Genomic DNA, 22,972 nt, shown 5'->3' with positions numbered 1-22,972 from the left:
GATGCCCAGCATTCTCGGGGGCCCCGACCGGGGAGAGCGACGCCTGACTTGCGGGGAGGGAGGACGCCAGGAGCAGTTTTTATGCAGTTCCCGTCTGTGTTTACAGGGAACACAGTTCCACAAACCGGCCCAACCCCGCTGATGGCGGCCGGGGTTCTGGGGGAGGCAGTAACCTTCCCCTGCAGCTTTCTGCAGGGTGGGAGACTGAGTCCGTCACCGGGCTTCACAATGGCACGTCGGTCGTCTTCATACAGCTGAACCAGCGGGAAGTCCTCAGGTCATGGTGACCGACCCACGACGGAAAGGCCGGCTGCAGGTCACCCCGTCCCACTCCCTGCAGCTCGGCAACCTGACGATGGCGGATGCGGGAACTCACCGCATCCTGATAACCACGAAGACCTCCGTATTGCTTTCCGATTACACTCCGAGGAGCCTCGGCGGGTCAGGGCCTGGAGGGCCGGTCCCCACCGGTAAGGGTGGCTGCGCCATCCTCTGCGCCTGGGGGTGGGGCCTCGGTCGCCCTTGGCCGACGTCGTCCCTCGGCTTCACTCTTCGGGCCGTCCGGGACCCCTCCCCGGTAGGTCATCTCCTTTCCTTATTCTTGTTTGTCCCCTCGAGTCACCAGCTGACTGGCTGACGGCTGTAGTCGTAGCTGGTTGAAACCACTGCGGCTGCCCCTTCCTCCATTCGGCCCTTCAGGGGCAGGAAACGGAAGGCGCAGGGTCTTTTTCGTGAAGGGATCTGGATTCTGGGTTCCTTGCTTCTGTCGCCCCCTTTATTCCGAGCCCTCTTCTCCTGGGATGGCCTAGGAAGGCCCCTTACGCCCACCTGTGTCTTGTAAAACTGTTGCTTCAAGCCGAGTGGCTAGCTAGGCCTCAAGTTAGAGTGGATTCCATCGTCCCTGAGTACGGGGCCCGGAATGCCACCTGGAGGTGTTCTGTGGGGGAAGGAGGGGAGAACATGGTATGTGAGTGGGGCCAGGAGCTGCTGTACCCCAGAAGGGCTTTGTCCTCAGGGGCTCCTGGGGCCTTTATGAGCTGGACGGGCCCTCAACCTGCATAGCTATGAGCTCTGCCAGCAAGACCAGCCCCAGCTCCGCCCTTGCTAGGCAGCTTTGGGCAGGTAACTGGTCCCTTCCAGCCTCCCCAGGACTCTGAGAAGTACTTTGTGCAGCTCTAGCAGGAGCTGGGAGCGCTCAGCACCTGTCAGCAGTCCCCCCTTCCATGCAGACACCAAGCTCTGGCCTCACTCATTCTATTTCTCTTTTCCAGATGCCAGGGCAGCTGCCCACACTTACTGCCCAGTGACGTGGCTGCTCCTGGGAAAGGGGCTGCTTCTCCTTTTGTTCCTGGGTCTCTAGGAATTTAGCATATCCAGACACAAGTCCTCGGCAAACCCCGTATGTCTAACTCGGGGCAGTGAAAGTCACCAGTGCCCCAGGAGAGCCTGGCTGTGTCCTGGATGAGGCCACCACGTCTCTGTGGCTCAGTTAAATCACATGTGCTGACCCGTACTCTTTTCAAGGTGGACTGCTATGGATTGTCAGACAAGTGAGATAGAATTTCCTATCTTATCACGTGTGAGCCCATGTGCATGCACACGGCCTGAGAATAAGCAAGCATGGACAAGAGGAGGTGAAAGAACTGTGTGAATACCATGTGTCGTCTATCATAAGAAGAAGAATTTTCTATAATTTAAGGTTTCTGAAATCAAAACCAGTTATAATATCAATGCGTACAGCTAAAAAGGATAGAGTATTTTTCTCCTGAAAGACTTTCATTAAAAGGATACTGTTTTTGAAAAGCGATGGTGTCTTAGAAGTCTTGACATAGTGTAGCTGAAATGCAAGGCAGGGTTTCCTATAGCTGCGCATACAGAGGCATGTCCAAACTGGAGCCTGATATCTCTAAAGGACGGAGCACTGAGGCATGCCAGTGGTCAGCGGTGAGAGGACAGTGCATAGTCGGGGCCATTCACAGTCGTCAGTAAGCTCCTATTATGGGCTAAGTGCTGCGCTATATTATAGCCACAATTCTATAAAACAAACCCCTTTATCCCCATGTGCCAAATAAAGCCGAACCTAAGAGGGGGTAAGAAACTCGCTCCCCACTCCTACGTGTAAGTGATGAAGTCCGATGAAGGAGGTGGATTAATGGATGAGTAAAGGAAGGGAGGGCGAAGTAGCCAACGGACTCCCAAAATTTCAGTGACATGCACAATAGATTTTGTGTCCTGTTCGCCTGAGAGTCCTGGATAGAACTTTACGTCAGCAGGTCAGCTTTTTCGCACATGGTCTCTCAGGAACCCTTGACAGCACTGGCCCTGGCATTCTCTCTCCACACGTGTTGTGTTGAAGGCTCCCTTTGTCATCCTGAACATACGGCAGTCTGAGGAAAATGAGCGTTAAGACCACATATGAGAGATTTCTAGGGCCAAACCTGAAAGGGGCACCCATTATTTTAGATCAAAAATTTCATTAAGGAAAACTTAATTATATAGTCAAACTTAAGTCAAAGCAATTTTGGTAAGTGATCTAGCTGTATGCCCAGTGAGGAAGTCAATTTTGGTGGCTACAAACACATTAAGACAGAGGTTTCTTGCAAAAAGCTTGATGGCAGTGCTAGGTGGTGACTGATGCAGTTATTGCACTGGAGTGTAGTAAGTGATGGGAGGGGGAACCATGGTCTAGTACCAGGGAGCATGGTGAGGGCCCTGACCTTCTACAGGGGATTAGGGAAGGTCCTTCAGAAGAAAACACGTTTTTTAAAAGGTACATAATAATTGTTTTATGGTGCAATACGTATAATATAAAATTTACCATCTCAACCATTCGTAAGTGCCCAGTTCAGGGGCATTAAGCACATCCACACTGTAGCATTACCATCGCCACCATCCATCTGCAGAACTCTTTATTTTGCAAAACAGAAGCTGTGTACCCATTAAGCAATAACTCTCCATTCCCCCCTCCCTCAGCCCCTGGGCACCATTATTGTGCTTTCTGTCTCTATGAATCTGACTCCTCTAGGGACCTCATATAAGTGGGATTATGCCGTATCTGTTCTTTTGTGTCTGGCTTATTTCACTTAGCCTAAATCCTCAAGGTTCACCAAAGTTGTAGTATTCACTTCTTTTTAAGGCTGGATAATGTTCCATTGTGTGTGTGTGTGTGTGTGTGTGTGTGTGTGTGTGTGTGTGTGTGTGTGTATATGTATCACATTTTGTTTATCTTTTCATCCGTCAGAGGATTGGGTTGCTTCGACCTTTATGACTATTGCAAATAATGCTGGTATGACCGTGGGTGTACAAAAGGCAATAATCTTTTATCTGAAATAAATGAGCAAGAGCTCCCCAAGGTAAAAGTTAGGAAGTGTCAAAGGGAGAAAATTCTAGGCTGAGATCATTCTATGGTGAAGGGACTGGCAGGCTGGGTCAAATAGAAATGTCAAATGCCACTGCTCTCAACAAAGATAAAATTCAGGGAGTGTCGTTTTCTGTAACCCACAGCTTTCCACAGACATTGCACTGGCTATGCAGATTGGGTCCTGCACAGTCCCAGGGGTGCTGTTCGGGGCCGTCCACAACCTGCATACTTAAAATGTGCTAAGAGGGTAGCGCTTATGTACTGTTACCACAAAGGAGAGGCGGAAGGAAATTTTAGAGGTGATGGGTAAGTTAATGGCTTTGATATTAAATAGCTACAGTTTTTATATATTGTTCATACCTCAATAAAACAGTTAAAAAACACATAATGACTTCCTCAAAATATCCTAAATAGGATGCACTAGAGAGAAACATGTCAATTAATACTATTGTTGCTATTATTGTTTTAAAGTATAACTTGGGAAGAATCGTAAGGCATCCTAGCACATTACTTCGCATTTATTCTCACTTGGTTAGTCACTTTATCACATCTTTAAAACAAAAACCTCACTTCGGTGCTACATTCAGAAATGAAAAATTGCTCACTTCGGTTACATGCCACTCCTGTGCCTATTTCATCACAACTGTTGTACTCTTCTTGCTGTTTTTCGAATCAGTCCCCTTTGTGTCTCTGTCCTTCCCCAAACGCTGACTGCCTCAAGCCCAAATGTAACTTCACATCCCCGCAAGCCTGGCTAGATGGCTGCGTACACAGAGGACGTGCCAGTGAGGTTTCCGTCACAGCCTTTCTTTCCCCTCTGCTTCCGGGATGCCCCTGCTGGGCCTGCCCCAGGCAGCCCCTGACGCCCATCTCTCTCCTCCGTAGTGCTCCTCTCCCTCCCTGGCCTGTCCTCGCATCCGAGATGTCCCCCAGCTCCCCTGATGAATCAAAGTACCTACACGTACATTAATGGCGGGGGAGTAGAGGGCGCTCTCCTAAGGATGGTATCTCCTAAGCAGGAAACATTCTTTCCTGGGCCTCAGAGACAGTTAAGCGGCCTGGTTGGCTAACCCAGAGAAGCTCCAGGTTGCAGGGAAACCCTCTCCAGGCCTTGCAATGTAGACAGAAGTCCCTCAACCCCTCAATTCAGAGATGGGGGAAACATCCTCGAGATTGCTACGCAGTCCCCAAACTATCTCCTGGAAAGCGGAAGGAATTAGGGTGTACCAAGACGCTGGCCTGTGTCCACCTTACGTGACGTGCGCTGCTTTTGTGACTACAGCAAGCATAGGATGAAAGGGCCCAGGTGACCGAACAGTCTCCCAGGGGCAGGACTGGGGTCAAGAAGGGTGGCACAGTTACAGAATACTGTGTTTAGCTTGGGAGAGCAGAAAATATTTGGCCAGGAAGGTCACATTTGAGATCTTTATCTCTAAGCATTTGGAAAGACTTTTCTCTTTTTACAGGAAAAGATGGAGGAAGTCAGAGGAGGCCTGCAGGTAATGGGATAACATTACTGTTACTTATGGAGCACGTCTTGTGTCTCAGATGCTTTGTCTGTTACCTTAATGAATATCTTGAACCACAGTAGGGGATAAGCGTGGTTATACCCCCACCATTCAGATTAAGAAGCAAGCCATTAATATGAATCCGCCCTGATGTGTTCTCTCTCTCTCTCTGAATGTTACCACTGTCCAGCTAGTCTCCCAAAATAGAAAACTGGAGATTATTCAAAATTTCTTCTCATTTATCCTTATATCCAATGATTAATCGGTCCTTTTTGTCACCTAAATAGTCTTGTCTCCATTCCTCCCCTAGCCCCGTGGCACAGCTTAAATTGGCACTCACTCGTCATCTTCTCTGAATGAGTCAGTTGTTTCTAGGTAGTTTTGTCATGAACACGTTTGCCCTAGACATCTTTGCTGCAGGCATTTTCCCTGCAAACATTTTTGCCGCATAGCTAATTGGCCATAAGGCCATTTTGCTATAAAAGATAACATAACTGGCTGAGAGCTTGCTTTCATGCCTCCATTGACAAAGTTCCCATTTTCGTATTATATAAATCTTAGCTAGCCATTATAACGGTCTATACAGTGATGAGTAGATGTGGTGGTCTTAAATTAGTGGATGGTAGCTACTGTATCAACTTGATAGAAAACATGGTGATAAACTTACTGGAAGTGTGAAGTAAGGGAGGCCAAAGCCAGATTTCACACTTTACTGTGCTAGGAAATAGTAACATACCATGACAATGACAGTCACAGTTTCCAAGTGGGTTCTGCAATTTTATTCCAGTCAGTAGTCTTGTTCTATAGACGTCATGCAAACATCTGTTCCATGCCCCACCCCTCCCCACATCTTCTCAGTGAAGGCTGCTGCAGTGAAACCACAAACTGGAGGGTTTATAAACAACTGAAATTTCTCCCTTATAGTTCCAGATACTGGAAGCCTGAGATCAGGGTGCTGGCACTGAATGGTCAGCTTCTGGCGGGAGCCCTCTTCCAGGGAGCCAACTGCCCACTCAAAGCCTCACATGGCAGAGAGCAAAGTACAGGAAGCAAGCTCTTGTCATTCTTGCACTAATCTCATTCTTGAGGGCCCCACCCATATGACAGCATCTAGTCCAAATTATGGGTTGGGGTTTCAATAATGTAAGAAGGGGGGCACAAACATTCCGTCCGTAACACCGCCTGCTCCCCACCTGCATACCCAAAGCAAAGGGGGTGGTGACTATATACGGCAGACAAGACCACAAATATTTCTTGAGTCTCCTTTATCAGATATAAGAAACATTCCCTTCCCCAGCAAGTCACGTGAGCATAGACACAAGAACGACATAGGATGAATACCGATGGAGTGACCCTGGTAAGAGTCCGGCCAAAAATTACAGAGGAGAGACACTGTCAGGATGCCATCAGCAAAGTCTGAAACTTTCATGGTGGAGGAGAATTTGATGCTGAGCCTTTAGAAAATGTTTAGGCTTTGGTGGTCCTGGACACAGAGATTACAAAGTGCTTTCACACCCAGGCCTGGAGATAGTTTCATTATCATGCTGGTGGCTTCTACCTTGGCCAACGAACGCACAGATTGGAGACATGAAACAGCCTAGATTCTGTCCTGGGTGTTGGGGCTGGAGGAAGATAAGTGACTGCCAAATGAACTGAGTCTCAAAATATTACCTTGAACTGGGTGCCACCTACCTCTTGTGTGTTTACTTTATGAAAATTCATTCAGCTGTATATCCATGACTTGGACATTTTCTGCATGAGTTATATTTTAATTTATAATCTTAAAAATTCTTCCCCACTCAACTTACTTATTAGAAAATCACCAATACATCTCTGGAAGAGTAAAGGGGTTTGGCCATTCACAAGGTGGAATAAATTAGTTCGTCAAGTAATTAGTTTCAAGTAACTTGTAGAGGAGAGGAGAGTCACACTGAAGGACAGAAGAATTGAGGCAAAGCTGTAAATTTGGAATGAGGACACATAACTAGGGGTATGTGACATAATACCAAGATAAAACCAAAGTCATAATACCAATTGGTATGTAGCAGAGTTAATACTCAGTTTCCAGGGGAATCTTTCAGGGCCATTATTTAGCCTACCACATGTAATATGAAAAGTTGAGACAGATTTATTCCTAAATAGTACAATAAATCAACATGCTGATGACAAGTCACATGATACTGAAGAGATTTTGTGTTAACAACTGAAGAACAAGAGTTTCTTTATCCAGGTTGATGAGTTAACAGATTTCAGAAATAAATATGCTGTGGCATTTGTAAGATATTTAATGATGATAATATTTCGGAAATCTTTTCTGCTACAAAGGGCAGACTGAAACAAGAAAAGGCCAGGAAATAGTGTCTTTGTGTCTATAGAAGATGGTTTTTCTTGAAGGCACTCTATTGGCAAGTATAATTAATGGTACCACATCAATAGCTGGCTCAGTGAGAGGTTCACCTTTGTTGCAAAAAGAAAATAAAAGAAAATCCTAATGTCACAGCGAGCTGCTTTCTTCAAAGAGAGGTGCTCTTGAAAAACCCTCAGAGACAAAACAAAAACTTCAGGTGATGCTGTTAATCTTATTAAGCAGAGACAGGTTCACTCAAGAAGGTCTAAATGACTATTACCAAAATGAGAAGGGATAACAAATGTTGGGGACAATGTGGAGAAAAGGAACTGTTGTTGGGAATGTAAATTGGTGCAGCCACTATGCACAGCGGTATGGAAATCCCTCAGAAAATTAAAACAGAACTATTACATGATCCAGCAATTCCTCTTCTGGGTATTTATCCAAAGGAAACAAAAACAACACCAACTTGAACAGATATCTGTCCCCCATGTTCACAGCAGCATTATTTACAATAGCCAAGACATGCAAGCAACTGAAGAGTCCACTGATGGATGAATGGATAAAGGAAACGTCATATGCTTAGGAATATTATATATAAGCATATTGCATATATAGGATATATATGTGAGAATATTATTCATAAAAACAGAAGGAAGTCTTACCATCTGTGACCATGTGAATAGACCTTTGGGTGTTATGCTAATGAAATAAGTCAGAAAAAGATGGATACCATATGATCTCATATTTATGTGAATCTAAACAAAAACAAAAAACCAAACTCATCAATACAGAAAACAGACTGGCACTTGCCAGAGGCAGAGGTAGGGAATGTACAGCATTGCGACTATAGTTAATAACATGGTGGTGTTTATCTGAAAGTCGCTCAGAGAGTAGACCGTAAAAGTTCTCATCACAAGAAAGAAAATTTGTAACTTGTGGGGCGAAGGATGGTAACTAAACTTACTGTGGTGACCATTCTGCAATACATATATGCAAATATGGAATCATTACATTGTACACCTGAAACTAATTGTTATATGTCAATTACATCTCAGTTTAAAAAAGAAAGTAGATCTCCAGTTTTTTTTTTTAAAAAAAGAATGTTTAAAAACCTTTGCAACATTCTAGATGAAGAGTACATAAATCTGGTACACGCAGCTATCTGGTGGCTGGTTGGGGAAACATTCCCAACAGGGTGTTTGAGCTAAAGGGTGAGTTGCCAGACCCCTTTTCAAATCTCGGAGGCCCGATTTTGCTGAATGCTTTGAAGATGAAGGCTGGCTACAGAAATTAGCCTCCTTAGCAGACATTTTCGAGCCCATAAGCCAGTTGAATACACCTCTGAAAGACCCTAAAGAAAATGTATGGACTTAAGGGAAAAGACCCTTGAATTTAAAAGGAAACGGAGTCTTTGGAAAAATCATATTGTAAAGTCACGCTGTTTTTACTCCTGCTGGGGATTAGAAGAATCAGTGAGTTTCAAGTCTTACTGAAAATAACTTGGGAAAACTGCAGAACAAAACTGAACTGTGTTTTCTCTTCCTTCCAATCTAAATGTATGACGGGGTAAGGGGCCATTCCTTCGGAATCTTCTGGTGTTGGCTTTGAGAGAAGAGAAAGAACTTGGTGAGCTACAGTCTGATCATACACAAAAAATGAGATTTATTGACTGCTCCCTAGACAAGTTAAAGATTTGGGTAAAATAAGGGTATCTTGCCATTCGTACAAAAACAGTAAACATTGTGGGGGCAGTTTTCCACTTAATACATGGCTGAGAATGTTTTTTTCTTGGATAGCAAGAATCAAGAGCAAGGACAAAACTGATCTTATTTCACTTTTAAATGAAATCCGTAAATGCTTATCTCCAGTTCGACTCAAATTTAAATATTTGTGAAGCAAAACACAAGCATATATCTCATATTAAAGAAGTCAATTTTATTCTGCATTTTAAATTTCAAAAAATAACACTTTTGTACAAAAAAGCAGTCATATATATAATAATTTCATAACTGCTGCATTTGTATTTCAGCCTGATCATATCACTCAGTAAGGAAGTATTTTTTAAGTTTCAGATAAATTTATATCTTAAACTAGATTTTTATTGACATTTTTAGGCTAATGACTTTTATAGCTTAACTATTCAATAAGTGTTAGTAACACTTTGTGCTGTGAATAACATTAATTAAAATAAATGTACAGCTTTTATTTAAGTTAAATCAAGCCTACCTTTAGGAAGATTACACCTCCTTTTGGCTTAAGTCAGTTATTTAACAACAATTCACTGTCTGTCTTATGAATTTTAAAATGTTATGAAAATAAAGATCAACAAAGGTAAGCTAAGCTTAACTACCTATTGTTTTCAAGAGAGGTTGGCTAAACAGTAATTTTTAGTTTTAAATGGAGAAAACTACTCTTGCCCATGAATATACCACATAGCATATCTGAATAGCATCTTGTACAGTGGGAAGTTTTACAATTTTTAGGCCTCTTTGGCCTTGACATTTAAACGAAGGAAAGGTTCAAGTTTTCTCTGTTTTCACTAATAAGTTGTGGTCATTTGTGGGGAGGGAGAATCACACACACACACAAAAACACATGAATAATTGGGGCAAAATAAGTAGATCTACAGAAAAACATCATTCTCTACTAAGAGAATATTAACCATTATTACCTACAACTCACGGATAACATAAACCACAGATGTAATCATTTATATTTTGGGTTTCCTTGTGACCTAAAAATCATTCCCAGGGTTTCTCCAGGGTAAGGAGCGTGGGAAAGGCTGATCTTAATAGTCAGTTGGCCTCCTTCTCTGTATTGCGTATATTTGTCAGGATCTAGTTAGGAGTCAGAAACCACCCTATAATTGGAGCAGGGAAAATTTAACATAAAGAATTGTTAAGCAGTGAAAGGCAGTTACCTAGATGAGGTAAAAGGGACCTTTAAGGGACACAGGAATGATAACACAGGAACGGCTACCACCTCCAGGTTCAGGCAAAGAATATCCAAGGAGTAAACTAAGAATTTGGAAGAGGGTACCCACCCCTGACGGCCGAGATCAGGTGCGGGGAGGCTGGGGCTGCGGCCTGGGCTACAGAGCAACACAGAAGCTCCACAGGGTCCTGGTGTACAAGAGCTTTTCCCCAGGAAGCTGCCAGCCGAGGTGCTGGAGAAACTCCCTGGAGAGCGAATCCTGTGAGACTTCCCTCAAGTCCCTGGAAGCTGCTCCAAACCAGCTGAAGGAGACCCAGTCTCTAGCCACGTTCCTCCAGTGCCCTTTAACAAAAACAGCTGGCAAGGAGGATGCATTGCCAGGCGCCTGCTTCAGTATCTCTAAGCAGGTCAAAGAAGGATGGATTTGAATCTGAGAGGCAAGAAATTGATAACTGGCACATCTCATCTTTATCATCATTTATCTTGCTAACCAAGAGATGGTCTCCTAAATCTCTGTTCTATTAGTACATTCCATTTCTGTTAACACAGCATGGAGAATAGTTCCAACTATACATAATTGCATAATTATACCTTTATAAACTTTCTAACTGAACACTTTGTACTTATTCCTTAACCAAATAACATCCCATCCTTATAGTATATTTCTCTTCTGATCAATGATAAACATGTCATTAATTTGTACTTTTTATAGGCAGCTTAAATGGTAGGCTTTATAAAAGTGTTATTTTCAAGCTTTTTAAAGTCGTATGATTTTGCAAATGATACAATAGCCTAAAATTTTCACTTTCATTTTTCCTCTCAAGTTATAAGGTGATACTTTAATATCTTATGGTCTGAGATTTTTGGTACAATAAAAGAGCTGGAAAGCATTGACTTCCAAAGGAGTCAGTCCCAGTCTACACCGAACACCAGTGCTCTGCGGCATACTACTATTTCCAGTTTCACAAGGGTACTTCTTGCCAAGCCTTACCTGAACTTACTGACTTGGAACTCACTTGACTCTCCTGTTTTTACATTATATTTGCTTCTTATATCTGACTCACTAGAATATTTTTCTCACTCCCTTTTTGATATCCATTATCTTTTGTCTAATTTATGGGGAGGTGTATTATACCATTCGTTTCCAATACCACATGTGTAAAATAAACACACACGCAGAAAGTATCTTCCCTTAGGCTTGCAAAATTCTTTATACAGAAGACTAATGAAGGAAGTCTTTATGGCCTATAAAAAAATTAAATTTACATACAGAAATCATATATCTAAAAACTTAAGTTGTTTTGAAATAAAAATAAAAATTTGTATTTTTATTTATGCCTAATTTCAGTATTTCAGAATGAGCCCTCATCAGCACTGAGAAGTGACTGATCGTTACCATGGGGAGGGTGAAGGGAATAAAGGGGCACAAAAATCTTAATCATAATATAAGTTGGTCATGGGGATAGGAGTGTCGCACGGAGAATATAGTTAATGATCCTGCAATATTTTTCTGTGTTGACAGTAATTGCACTAGTGGGGGCGAAGATTTAATAATGCTTGTAACTGCTGAATCACTGTGTTGCATACTTGAAACCAATATTATATATCAACTATATAAAAAAAGAATCAGCAGTTTTCTGAATTTTTTAATTTACTGAAATCATTTGTCATTGCCTATTCTGAAATTCTGTCTAGAGCCTTGGTAGTAATAACAGCCAGAGGACCACAAAAAAAAATCTTTGCCTCTGGTAAGGGTGCAGAAGGTAGCTGTTGCAACCAAGTAGTAAGTAATGAAAATTTTATGTCTTGGGAGAATATAGTTTTCTGGTAGGACCAACTTGGCAGGTTAAAATCATACTAGTGGGAAAAAAACCATGGTAGTGGCATTAAAAACAAGATGGATTTAAGAGTAATGCCTTAGGTTCATTATCACTTGCAGGATGGGGGGATCAAGCCTGCCCATTTATTAAAATGCAATGGCTGGATTGCAAATAAAACAGTCCAAGATGGGGCTCAAAGATGAAAGAGAAAAGGTTTTCCCACTTTAGTTTCTTGCCTGTTAGACCATCTCCCACTCTGTCTCTTGCCCTTACTCAATGGGCCCTGCCGAGAGGCCCCTGGTAAATGCTACCACCATCCCAGAAAATAAGACAAATGAAGTGGTGGCACCATCAGTGGTCCCGACCAGGAACAGAGCTCTAGAATTCTTCAGTCTTATCTTTCCAGTTTTTTGGGTCCACATAGTAAGTAATTCAAAAGGCAGAGAAGAATAACAAATCTGTGGAGTGGGTACTTATTCTGTCAGGCTCTGAGCCCTTTAAATGCGGCTCTTCCTTTGGTCTCCATAGCAACCCAGTGATGTTCTGAAGTTGAAGAAACAGAAGTTGAGTCTAGAGAAGTCACCTGCCCAAGAGCACATACGTGATGGCAAAGTGATGACTCTAGGATTAGGAGCCAGCCAGCCAGCTCCAGGGCCCACGCTAGCAACCACCTCCTGGGACATCTGAATGCATCATCTGGGAAGAAATGGTATTATCTGACTCTGTTCTGCCGATGCCTGCCAAATGCTTTCAGGACAGAGACTTTACACAATGAACACTGAATATATTAGTTGATTTCTTCTTGGGAAATTTCATTTGCAAATTTAGAGATTTTTTTTCCTCCTCAAGAATTTGCTAATCTCCCTTCTCCCACCCCACGTTCTCCAGCTAGTGTTACTGGCTGAGAAGGCTGCTGCGTTTTTCAGGATCGTGTCTTGGACGTGAGGAAGAAGGAAGCCAGCAGACAAGGGTACAGAGCAACCAGCAAAGCTCTTTTAATGATTGAAAAGAGAAACATACTCCTAGTCAGGAGGGGCAGCAAGGGAGGATATGTCAGGGCTGTGGTTTCAGGGGTTTATATTGCCTCCGGAGAGGAAGAAATCCCAGTCTCCCTGGACCAAGTAGAGGACTGAACTGATGACATTGCAACCCACTCTTGATTGGCTGGAAGTACAGTGCTTCATTTACATAGGGCATAACCACTCAGCTGAGGTTCATCTAACTAATTGTACTTTTGAATGGTTGAGTTGGATTGGAGTTGTTTTTTTGTTTTTGGTGCGTTCCTCTTTCTGACTTACAGCGGGCTCTGTTAACATGCCATGGGAAAAGCTGACCTTGGAGTTGCTGGGCCACCACATGTGCAGAGGGTTGAGAGCTTTAGTGAGAGTCGGGCAAGATTTCTTTCAAGGAAAGGAAGAAGTTCTTGCCCTTCACTTGGCCTTATCACATTAAAGGATTTAAAAAAATAATTGTTGCTGTTATTCTGTATTAGAATTGGGATGTGAGGTAGGCGGAATATAAATCTGCCCTTTTCCATTGCACACCAGTTAGATTTCTTTGCCTAAATCCCATCAATACTTCTTATATTATAACACAATTACAGAATGACAAAAAAAACCCCAGAAACCCTCAAACTCTCTCTCTGCATCCATCCCTGTCCAAAAGAATAAATACAATATAAATCTATTAAAAGACACACTATTAAAATATAAGGTACCATTATTATACTAGGACTATACATAGTAACACAGCAAGGGTTAGTACCTTAACTTCATACATGAACCCACAAAACAAAAGAATTTAATGGGAACTTGCTTAGGTTGGAAGAATCAGAACGAATAATTTCTAAGCAGAATCTTAAATTTTCAGAGGAAAAGCTGTTAGCATTTGAAATAAAAATAATGCAGCTTTTAGTATGAATTAATAATTAAGGTAGTTTGTGACACCAAGTAAAATAGTGACAAGTGATGAGTTAACACAATCTGAGTTTGTATCTCTTTTGCTACATTCTTATCTCAGAATCAGGAATAAAACATCATTTTTGAATCAAGAAGTGATTCTTAGTTATATGTAGCTGATCTTGGGGCCTCTGGATTATCAAGGCCTTTGGGTTTTCCTTGGTTTGCTGATCATCTTTTCACTGTTTATTAACAGGTCCACCAGAAGGTGGAGAACAGAGCAGGGAGCGTGAGAATTCCGCGTCATGCAAATGTCCCTGGGAAAGTAGGACGTGTTAAGAGTTACTTGGTGCCGGGAGGGAAGCGAGGAAGGGAAGGCACTGAATGCACGGCCTGATCTCTCTGGTCCCCTTCTCTTCTGCCTCCTTTTTCCAAATCACCTTTGCCTCCCGCATCTTCCTTCCCGTATTTCATCGTGTAGGTCCTTCAATCCTGTACCAAACGGTCTTGGTCCGGGACCGAGGATAAGAAAAAGTCAGCGGAGGGGCTTCCCCGCCCAGGAGAAGGCTGCGGGCCCAGGTTCTGCAGGGAGCGGGCGTGGCCTGAGTTCTCCCTTCAGATGCCCCAGAGGCTTCTGCTTGGTGCAGCAAACCGGTGATGTGCAACTTCAAAGAAAAAAGAATGATTACATGGGGGAAAGCAAATATTAAAAAACAGCTTATAATCCTGCTACACCAGGGAAGACGACCCACAGCGGCGTGGCCTTAACACTTAACACTTCCCTGGGACGTAGAAAGGACAGACTGGTGTTCCTGTGGGGACTCGGGGGCTGCCCTGAGCGCCAAGGCTGCAGACGGAGACTGCCCCTGCGTGAACACACAACCTCTGGTGTCCGTCATTTCTGTAGGAAATTCTCATCTCGATCAGAGGGGAGTGAGAGGAGATGAAATGAATAAAGCCCCAAATCTGATGACCGTGACCCGTGGGCAGACTGACCCCTTCCTTGGGGCTCTTCCTTGTTCTCATGCGTCCCCCAGCAATCGGCCAAGCGCGTCTATTCTTGCAAGGCAGGTGGGATTTGCTCATCTCAACCTGTTTTTCTCTCTTCAAAGTCTATCTCCCCCAATTCTCTCTACTCTTTCCTTTTTAGGACATAATGCCTTTGGTTAAGGTCCTTCTGGTGTCTCCACTTTCTCCTCTTGGTTGTCATCTCCTCTCTATTCACCGGCTTCAGCTGCTGCCTCTGGAGAAAAAGCGGATGACCGTTTAACAAATATTTATCAAGTGCCGAATATGTGAGACACTGTCGCCGGCCCTGTACGGACAGCGGTGAAGAGGCAAAGGTCAAACTTGTCCTCAGATCAAACTTGTCCTCATATCAAACCTGTCCTCATCAAGCTTACGTTCTAGACAAAGGAATCTAGTAATGAAAGGAAGAAAGAAAGAGGAAGGAAAGACGGAAGGAAGGAAGGAAGGAAGGAAGAAGGGAAGGAGGGAGGGAGGGAGGGAGGGACGAAGTATATACTGTGCCAAATAGAAGTACTATGGGTAAAAATGAAAGCAATATAAGGGGTAACAGGGAATGCCTGGAAGCAGGGAATTGCTAATTTACATTAGAGTGGACAGGAAAGGCCTCCCCAATTCAGTGGTATTTGGGCAGAAATCTAAAACAATATAACCAATAGGTATCTGAGGAAAGATGGTTCCAGCCAGAGGACTCAGCAAATTTCCTTCCTGAAGAAAACAGATGCTCGATGTGTTTGAGGAACAATCAAGAGGCTGGTGTGTTGTGATCAAAGCGGACAAAGGGGGACAGTGGGAGAAGACGAGGTCCGAGAGGTAGGAGGGTAAATCAGGTGCAGCTTTATGGGCCTTCTGATGGATGTTTTGCTTTAATTCTGAGTGAGGTGAGAGGCATCAGAGGGCTTGCGGCAAAGGCCTGGCCTGACTTGACTCCTGTCTAACCTGACCTCTCTAGCTGCAGCGTTGGGAGATGACGGTGGGAAGGCGAGCACGGGAGCATGGAGACCAGCTAAGAGGCTATTTCCATCATCTAGGCAAAGGGGACGGGGGCCTCACCAAGTGAATAGCTGAGGAGGTGGTAAAAACAAAACATTTTAAGTGGTTGCAGTCTGAGTATGTTTTGAGGATGGGAGAAACACGAGTCAAGGATGACTCCAGGTTTTTGGGACTGAGCATCTGGAAAGATAGTTTCCATAACTGAGGGAGCTGGGGAAGGCTGTGGATAAAGCAAGTGGGGAGAAGGCTCAGGAGTAGAGCTTTATAACATCGTTTGAGATACTAATAAAATGCTGATTTATCATTCCCTGATCAAAATTTCCAGGATGAATAGTTCCTGGGGCCAGTTGACAAGAGCGACACTGAGACGCCCCCCACCCCCACCCCCAGCCTTTTCCCCAATAGTGTATCCAGTGCAGAACTGCCTCCTAAATATTATCAGAGCCAATCACCAATCAAGCTTCAAGATAGGGAGATGCCATTCCATTTTCACCCACCATCTTCTTCAGCATACTTCTCACTCAGCATACTTCTTTCTCCAGCCCCCACTCCTCCCCACCTGCTTCCGTGATGATCTCATGCCACCTTTGGAAAAGCTCGGGGTCATCGGCGCCTTTCAGTTCATCAGACCACTTTACCCACAACCGTCATCTGCTAACTCTCTTCAGTCTCAAATGATGGGCTCTTTCTTATACTTTAAATACATTCCTTCACCTGTACTTCTTCCCCTTTAATCTTATCTGTCACCCCCACCAGACTATGAGTTCTTTGCCCAGGAAATTTCAGTAGGTCTTTATAAACATTTATTGAAATGATGAATAAATGAATGAATGGTTTCAAGCTACTGGGCTTCTCCACCTTTTAGGATTTGGGTCCACATTACTGTTTCTAGTCTAGAGTCTTCAATCTCTCTTAGTCTAAAGGTCAAGCTTTGACTGATTTTCAGTAGTGGCTTGAGGAATAAATTTTTCTACTATTTAGACCCACCTATATTATGAAGCACCTATTTTTCACACAAGAGCCAGTTGGAGTCTTCAACGATCTATTTGTTACCTCTACTTCTGTTGCCCTCAGCTCTATAAGAAAATGATAATAATAACATGCTTTGTAGCTTTCAAACTTTTCATGCATATTACCTTGTTTTATCCTGACAGAAGTGAGAGTTAGACAATGCATATTTAACCACAGACATATCTGAGTTTTTTCACTTCTTTTCTATTTCTTCAATTTATTATTTTGGGCTTTTTATCCTGAAGTAATTTGAAGAAAAAGGCTTCTCTGTTAAATTTGCCATGCTTCCTTTGGGAAGATAACTGCAAAGGGTAATAGAGGATCATAGATAAGAAAACAATAATTCTGTACAGTTTCTTTAAACAGCTATTGTTTGTCAAAGAGCCCTCACAATGTAATAGCTCCCATATGTGCTCTATAAACTTAGTTTCCATCTTTTTTCAAAACAAAGTCTTCTTTTTGATCACAGATTTATCTTTTCCTTTCCCAATCACTCTACCCCCTCCTTGGGCTCTGAGGCAACTCCAGCATCAATGGAACTACCTAGCTCTCTCGTGCCATTTAGCCAAGAAGAGTGGTCCTGGGATTAGACCGAGTGGATGAATCAATTGTCCCTCTCGCCCACCCCACCCCGTACAGCCTGGAGAAAAGCCTCCCTGTCCGGGTTTGACTCTGAGTTTTACTCTGGAGACAGCAGTGTGCTCTGTGACATTCCTCTGGACCCCCGAGGACTGTAATTTCCCCATTGTAACAACAGAGGGAACCCATACACTTTCTAAACTCTAAACTCCTCCCAGACACCTGGAGGTGATGAAATTTTCTGTCTTAGCTGGTCCATACTGACTTTCACGCTTGAAGGATTTGGATCTTCAAGAGCTCAACAACTAAAATGTGGGCCAGCGTTTTAGCTAAAGGAATTCCAAGGTGTATCTGTTTTGCATTATTCTTGGTACCTCTTTTGGATGGGGCTCAATTATACAATTTAGTTCTTTACCTTGTTTGTTAACAAGGGAGCAGTAAGAAGACATGATAGTATTAAGAGAAGTTGGAAAAGCATAAAGAAAAAAAGCTTTACTGGAGGATATTTTATGATAACTTCTGCTTCTAGTGTTTAGGAAAAGGGCTTATATGTAGAGATAGATTATAAAATGCATATTTGTCACAAGGAAGACCTCATCAACCTCTAAAAGTTCAGCATTTGCTGTATCTCGATCAGTATACTCTATTTCAACAAGACAGACTCGAATGAAATGCTTCTTTTTACTCACACTTTTCTAACATGTAGTTGCTCAGAGTTCCTCTACTCCTAGCAATCTACCTGTGCCTCCTTTAGAGCATTTGTACCTTTACACCTTGGATCATAATGAAATATACGTGTTAATTCATTCTACCAAGTCCACGTTACTTGAAATCAGAGTTCATTTCTATTTCATGTCTTCCCCAGGACCTAAGTTCCTGCCCACTCCGAAATGCCTCCACTGGGCCTTTTTCCCTTATGCAAGTAGACAAATGCATGCACGTTGCCTTAGAGGAGCCTATATTTGGTTTTTGGTTTTGTTTTGTATTCCAATAGCCCAAAGCTCTCAAGAGATTAGTATCAACTTCAGACACAGAGAAAAATGCCTGATAAAAATAGTAGGGCCTACTCCAGACCCCGAGAGGGCCTGCAGGCAGCAATAAGGCATATCTCGGCCACACCCTGACAAGATGCTGACCCGTGATACTGAAAAGCAGATGGCTCCTCAACCTCTTCTCTCTGCATTTTATAAGCTACCCCACCTGCCTGGGAACTGGGGCAAAACCTTAGGAAATGGAGGTGGGAGCAAACGATCTGCCACTGAATTTCTGCCACCCCATCTGAGTGGAGTTTGAAATAGAAAAAGTTGAATCACAGAAAAATAAGGAAGGCTACTACATTCACCACACACCCTCATTTGTGGATTGGGGTTCCTACTTGCTGCAAGTTACTCAACGGACGTTTGTTGAATGAATACAAGAATCAAATGAATTCATGAACAATGAAAGTGTGTAAAAGACCCATGTTTGCCCAGAGGGGGTGCTTTTCCGTGAGAAATAGGCCGTGTGGACAAAGGGCACAAGGGCCTGGGCACCCATAATTACGGCTCCTAGCGGCCGCGGCCGTGCAGGGGGTGGTAAACCCTTTCCGTTATAACAGGGGTAGCTCCTTGGCGCCCCGTCCATGAAGAATGTAGGCAGGGATTTATTTCCCTGGGTTCCCAGGCGTGAGGTGAGGTGACTCGACAAGAAAAAGGCCCAGTTTCAGGTGGCGTACGTGGAAGCGTCAGCATCGGGACTTAAGTAATAGCGACGCAAGGAAACAGCTCATCCGGTGCCCGCAACCCTCTTCTCCAAACCTACTTCACTCCGGAACCCAGGCCCCCAGGCCCCGCCCCCTCCAGCCGGCAGGATTGGCTAGTCCCCCACTTCCGGCTTCTGGCCCGGGCGCACGCGGCTTCCGGTGTCATGGCGGCTCGAGCGCTCGGCAGTCGGTGAGGCGGCGGCAGGCCCCTCCCTGCGGAGCCGCGGGTCCGGCGGCCGGGGATGTGACCGCGGGCGCTGCCGGCCTGCCCCGGGCGTCGTGTCAGCTCGCGTGTCGGTGCCCTCAGTCCAGCCCGATGGCGGGATCCGGCTGCGCGTGGGGCGCCGAGCCGCCGCGGTTCCTGGAAGCTTTCGGGCGGCTGTGGCAGGTCCAGAGCCGCCTGGGGAGCGGCTCCTCGGCCTCGGTGTATCGGGTGCGCTGCTGCGGCACACCCGGCTCGCCGCCCGGCGCCCTCAAGCAGTTCCTACCTCCGGGAACCACCGGGGCCGCGGCCTCGGCCGCCGAGTACGGCTTCCGCAAAGAGAGGGCGGCGCTGGAGCGGTTGCAGGGTCACAGGAACATCGGTAATTGCCGCTGTCCCCCTTCCCTTCTCGCCCGGGTCCCAGGCCAGCATGCGCTCCGTCTCAGCCCGGCGGAAGGAGCGGTCCCGCCGTCTCGTTGTCACCCCAGCCGGGCCCCTTTCCCATCCCCCTTTCACTCCATCACTGTCTGCAGTGCGTGGAGTTGGTGTTCTGCTTTGCCCAGTGTCACATAGTAGATGCTTAGTAAGTTCTTCTTTGCTTCGGGTCTGCTCGGAGAAGGCCGCACGTATTAGCATGAAGATTTTATCTTTTCTGGTGAAGTGAGGCATGCATCTTTGCTAGATTGTCATATCTTGTATGGAAATTTTTGAATCTTTGCGTGCTAGTGAAAAAATGTGAACTATTTCTAGGGCTTGTGATATCAGTGCTAATCAAATATAGATGTTACCTGATACATATTTAGTATGGATTTGGGAGAAATGACTCAGTATTAATTACATTGGAGTCTTTATGGAAATGTGAATTTTGGAACACTTTGTGCTTTCACCCTGCTTAAGACTGTTTCATGATTCAGGTATTCAGAATGTAAGATACATCTAAGATAACTATTTATACACCCATATATATTATTATAAAACATATATAATAAGGACTGATGATTGATCTATGAAAGGTGTTCATTGTCATTACACCAAGAGCTTAGAATTAGTTACATAGCCTTGGCTAGTAAAGAAATGTCTTACTTCCTTGCAAGCATAATCCATGTTTAATTTGAAGAGTGGCCCTGTTCGTATTACCATTTTGACAAAGAATTTCTTAACACTAGTGTTGCTGTTTTTTTTTTTTTTAAGGCTTCTAAATGGTTTATATAAGCTGGCATTTAAGAGGGAAATTTTTTGCAGTTTTTGCAAGCCTAAGGACTTGATGAATCTCTGCAAGATTAAGTTGAAATGTCATCTTGAAAGTCTTTAGCTCTTCTTTTAATATTTAGATTATAGAGTACTATTTTGATCAAGAACCAATCTTCAGTTTTGTTTTTGCACGTTGTGACATTCATCTTAAGAGTACTTATTATTTGAATTTTTACTTCCCATCATTTTTGCTTGGCACCTAAAGTGCATATTCACCCACCACTGAGTGGTTAGCGAAACACAGTTTGAATTATTGTGCCATATTTAATATCTTTGAATAGTAATCAGCTGTTGAAGGTTGTCTCATCTTATTTTATTAAAATAACCCAGTTGCCAAAAAGTCTTATTCATGGGAGAAATAAATTACAGTGGGAGCTTGATTGCTCATCACAGTTATCCTTACCTAGACTAACTCAAATTTGTACTACAGAGTTACCTACTTTAATAATATCTTATTCGGAGTCTGATTTTTAGTATTATAATTCATTTCTTTTTCTAGTGACTTTGTATGGAGTCTTTACAATCCACTTCTCTCCAAATGTGCCATCACGCTGTCTATTGCTTGAACTCCTGGATGTCAGTGTTTCGGAATTGCTTTTATATTCCAGTCACCAGGGTTGTTCCATGTGGATGATACAGCATTGTGCCAGAGATGTTCTGGAAGCCCTTGCTTTTCTTCATCATGAGGGTTATGTCCATGCAGACCTCAAACCACGTAACATACTGTGGAGTGCAGAGAATGAATGTTTTAAACTCATTGACTTTGGACTTAGTTTCAAAGAAGGCAATCAGGTAAGAAATACTTCAATAACAGGGGTGCTTTAGTAGAGACTTAAGAGAGATTTCTATCTGAAATACTGAAATGCCTGGGGAATGAAGGAAATGAAAAGAATTGCATTGCACCAGGTAAAAAGGATATATGTCTGGGTCAGGTTGGGGGAGCTGATATAAAGAGGGCTCAGAAATTTTTAAGAGTACTTCATCTACATAGAATGCTGTTTTAATCTTTGAGCATTTGTTTAATTGCTTTGTTACATTCCGGGTGTCTTGAATGTTGGGGCACTATCTCATGGCAGGACACACGTGACAGTTCAGGCAACCCTCCATTCTCCATGGTTTGTCACCTCTTCGCAGAGTGGCCTTACTTACCAGCAGTGCCGAACTGGCAAGAGACTATTTAAAAAATGAGCAGCCCTATGGAACGTATACAGCTTGCCTGTGAGAACTGTCCCTGTAATGAACCAAAGAATTATGGTAGCCGAGGACTAAACATTTCTGGCAGTGGTACACTACACTTTCAGAGAAGTAAATACACTGCAGAGATGGAAGGAAAGGAATCAGTCTTCTGTTGGTGGTGATATTCACTCATTTCCCTTAGGATGTAAAGTATATTCAGACAGACGGGTACCGGGCTCCAGAAGCAGAACTGCAGAATTGCTTGGCCCAGGCCGGCCTGCAGAGTGATACAGAGTGTACCTCAGCTGTCGATCTTTGGAGCCTAGGAATCATTTTACTGGAAATGTTCTCAGGAATGAAACTGAAACATACAGTCAGATCTCAGGAATGGAAGGTAAACTGCACCAGTGCTTTGCTTTGGGGTCCTTAATTCCAATCGAAGGGTAATAAATAATACAGTGATTCTGTGGAGGACTCTGATTGCTTCGTCTCCTCCGTCCTCCTCTCTCTGCATTTTTGGTACCTTAAAAGCTACTGCTCACTGCCTTAGCTGTTGGTGTGCCTAGTGAGCGTTGCATGCTCACAGTTCCTAGCTGGTGGCCTGGTATGTAGTAAGTGCTTGATAAAATGTTTGAATGAATACACTTTCCCAAAGAATCAAAAGTGCTTTCTTTTGTTTCGTATTTTTGTTATACCACCTTCTAACATATTACTCATACGTTCTGTTATTCTTAAATAATTAACACTAAGTTAAATGCTTTACATAATGCTTTACAGTTAAAAGTATTTTAAGGCACAATCTCACTGAATTCTCCTAGCTAATCTATGAGGATCATTGGAGTGGATATTGGTTATTCTTTTACAAATGAGAAATTGGAAGCACAGATAGGTAATGCCACTTGCTCCAGATCAGAGCTGGGTGTTCTAGAACTGGGCTCCAAATTCTGCCCAGGCTACTCAAGAGTTTAGTGTTCTGTCCTCAGTTCTTCAGTGCTTCATATTTATGTATTTTCCATATATGAACTATCCTGGTAAAGTAAGTGCTGCTTAAAACATTGGCTACATGAGTTCTAAATTCCAAATCTCTAACATGGGAAATGAACTTTTTGTATGTTCATAAGT

At 43.6% G+C, this 22,972-nt stretch overlaps 1 protein-coding gene across 6 annotated transcripts in view; it reads left to right on the top strand.

The window, feature by feature from the left end:
• Positions 1 to 19,358: 19,358 nt before the first annotated feature.
• The window catches only part of UHMK1 (U2AF homology motif kinase 1), an 88,398-nt gene continuing 84,784 nt past the window's right edge, over positions 19,359 to 22,972 (top strand). For 3 of the 6 annotated variants that reach the window (XM_036922848.2, XM_036922847.2, XM_036922846.2), the window contains exons 1-3: positions 19,367 to 19,805; positions 21,174 to 21,466; positions 22,053 to 22,244. In XM_036922848.2, coding sequence (XP_036778743.2) covers positions 19,538 to 19,805; positions 21,174 to 21,466; positions 22,053 to 22,244 — 753 coding nt within the window. In that variant the 5' untranslated portion in view covers positions 19,367 to 19,537. Of the gene's footprint in view, positions 19,806 to 21,173; positions 21,467 to 22,052; positions 22,245 to 22,972 lie in introns of all 6 variants that reach the window. The other 3 variants (XR_005032191.2, XR_005032190.2, XM_036922851.2) reach the window with 2 other exon arrangements.

The sequence above is a fragment of the Manis pentadactyla genome, chromosome 19 (genome assembly GCF_030020395.1).
Source record: "Manis pentadactyla isolate mManPen7 chromosome 19, mManPen7.hap1, whole genome shotgun sequence".
NCBI classification, from domain to species: Eukaryota; Metazoa; Chordata; class Mammalia; order Pholidota; family Manidae; genus Manis; species Manis pentadactyla.
This window is presented reverse-complemented; position numbering and strand designations above follow the sequence as displayed.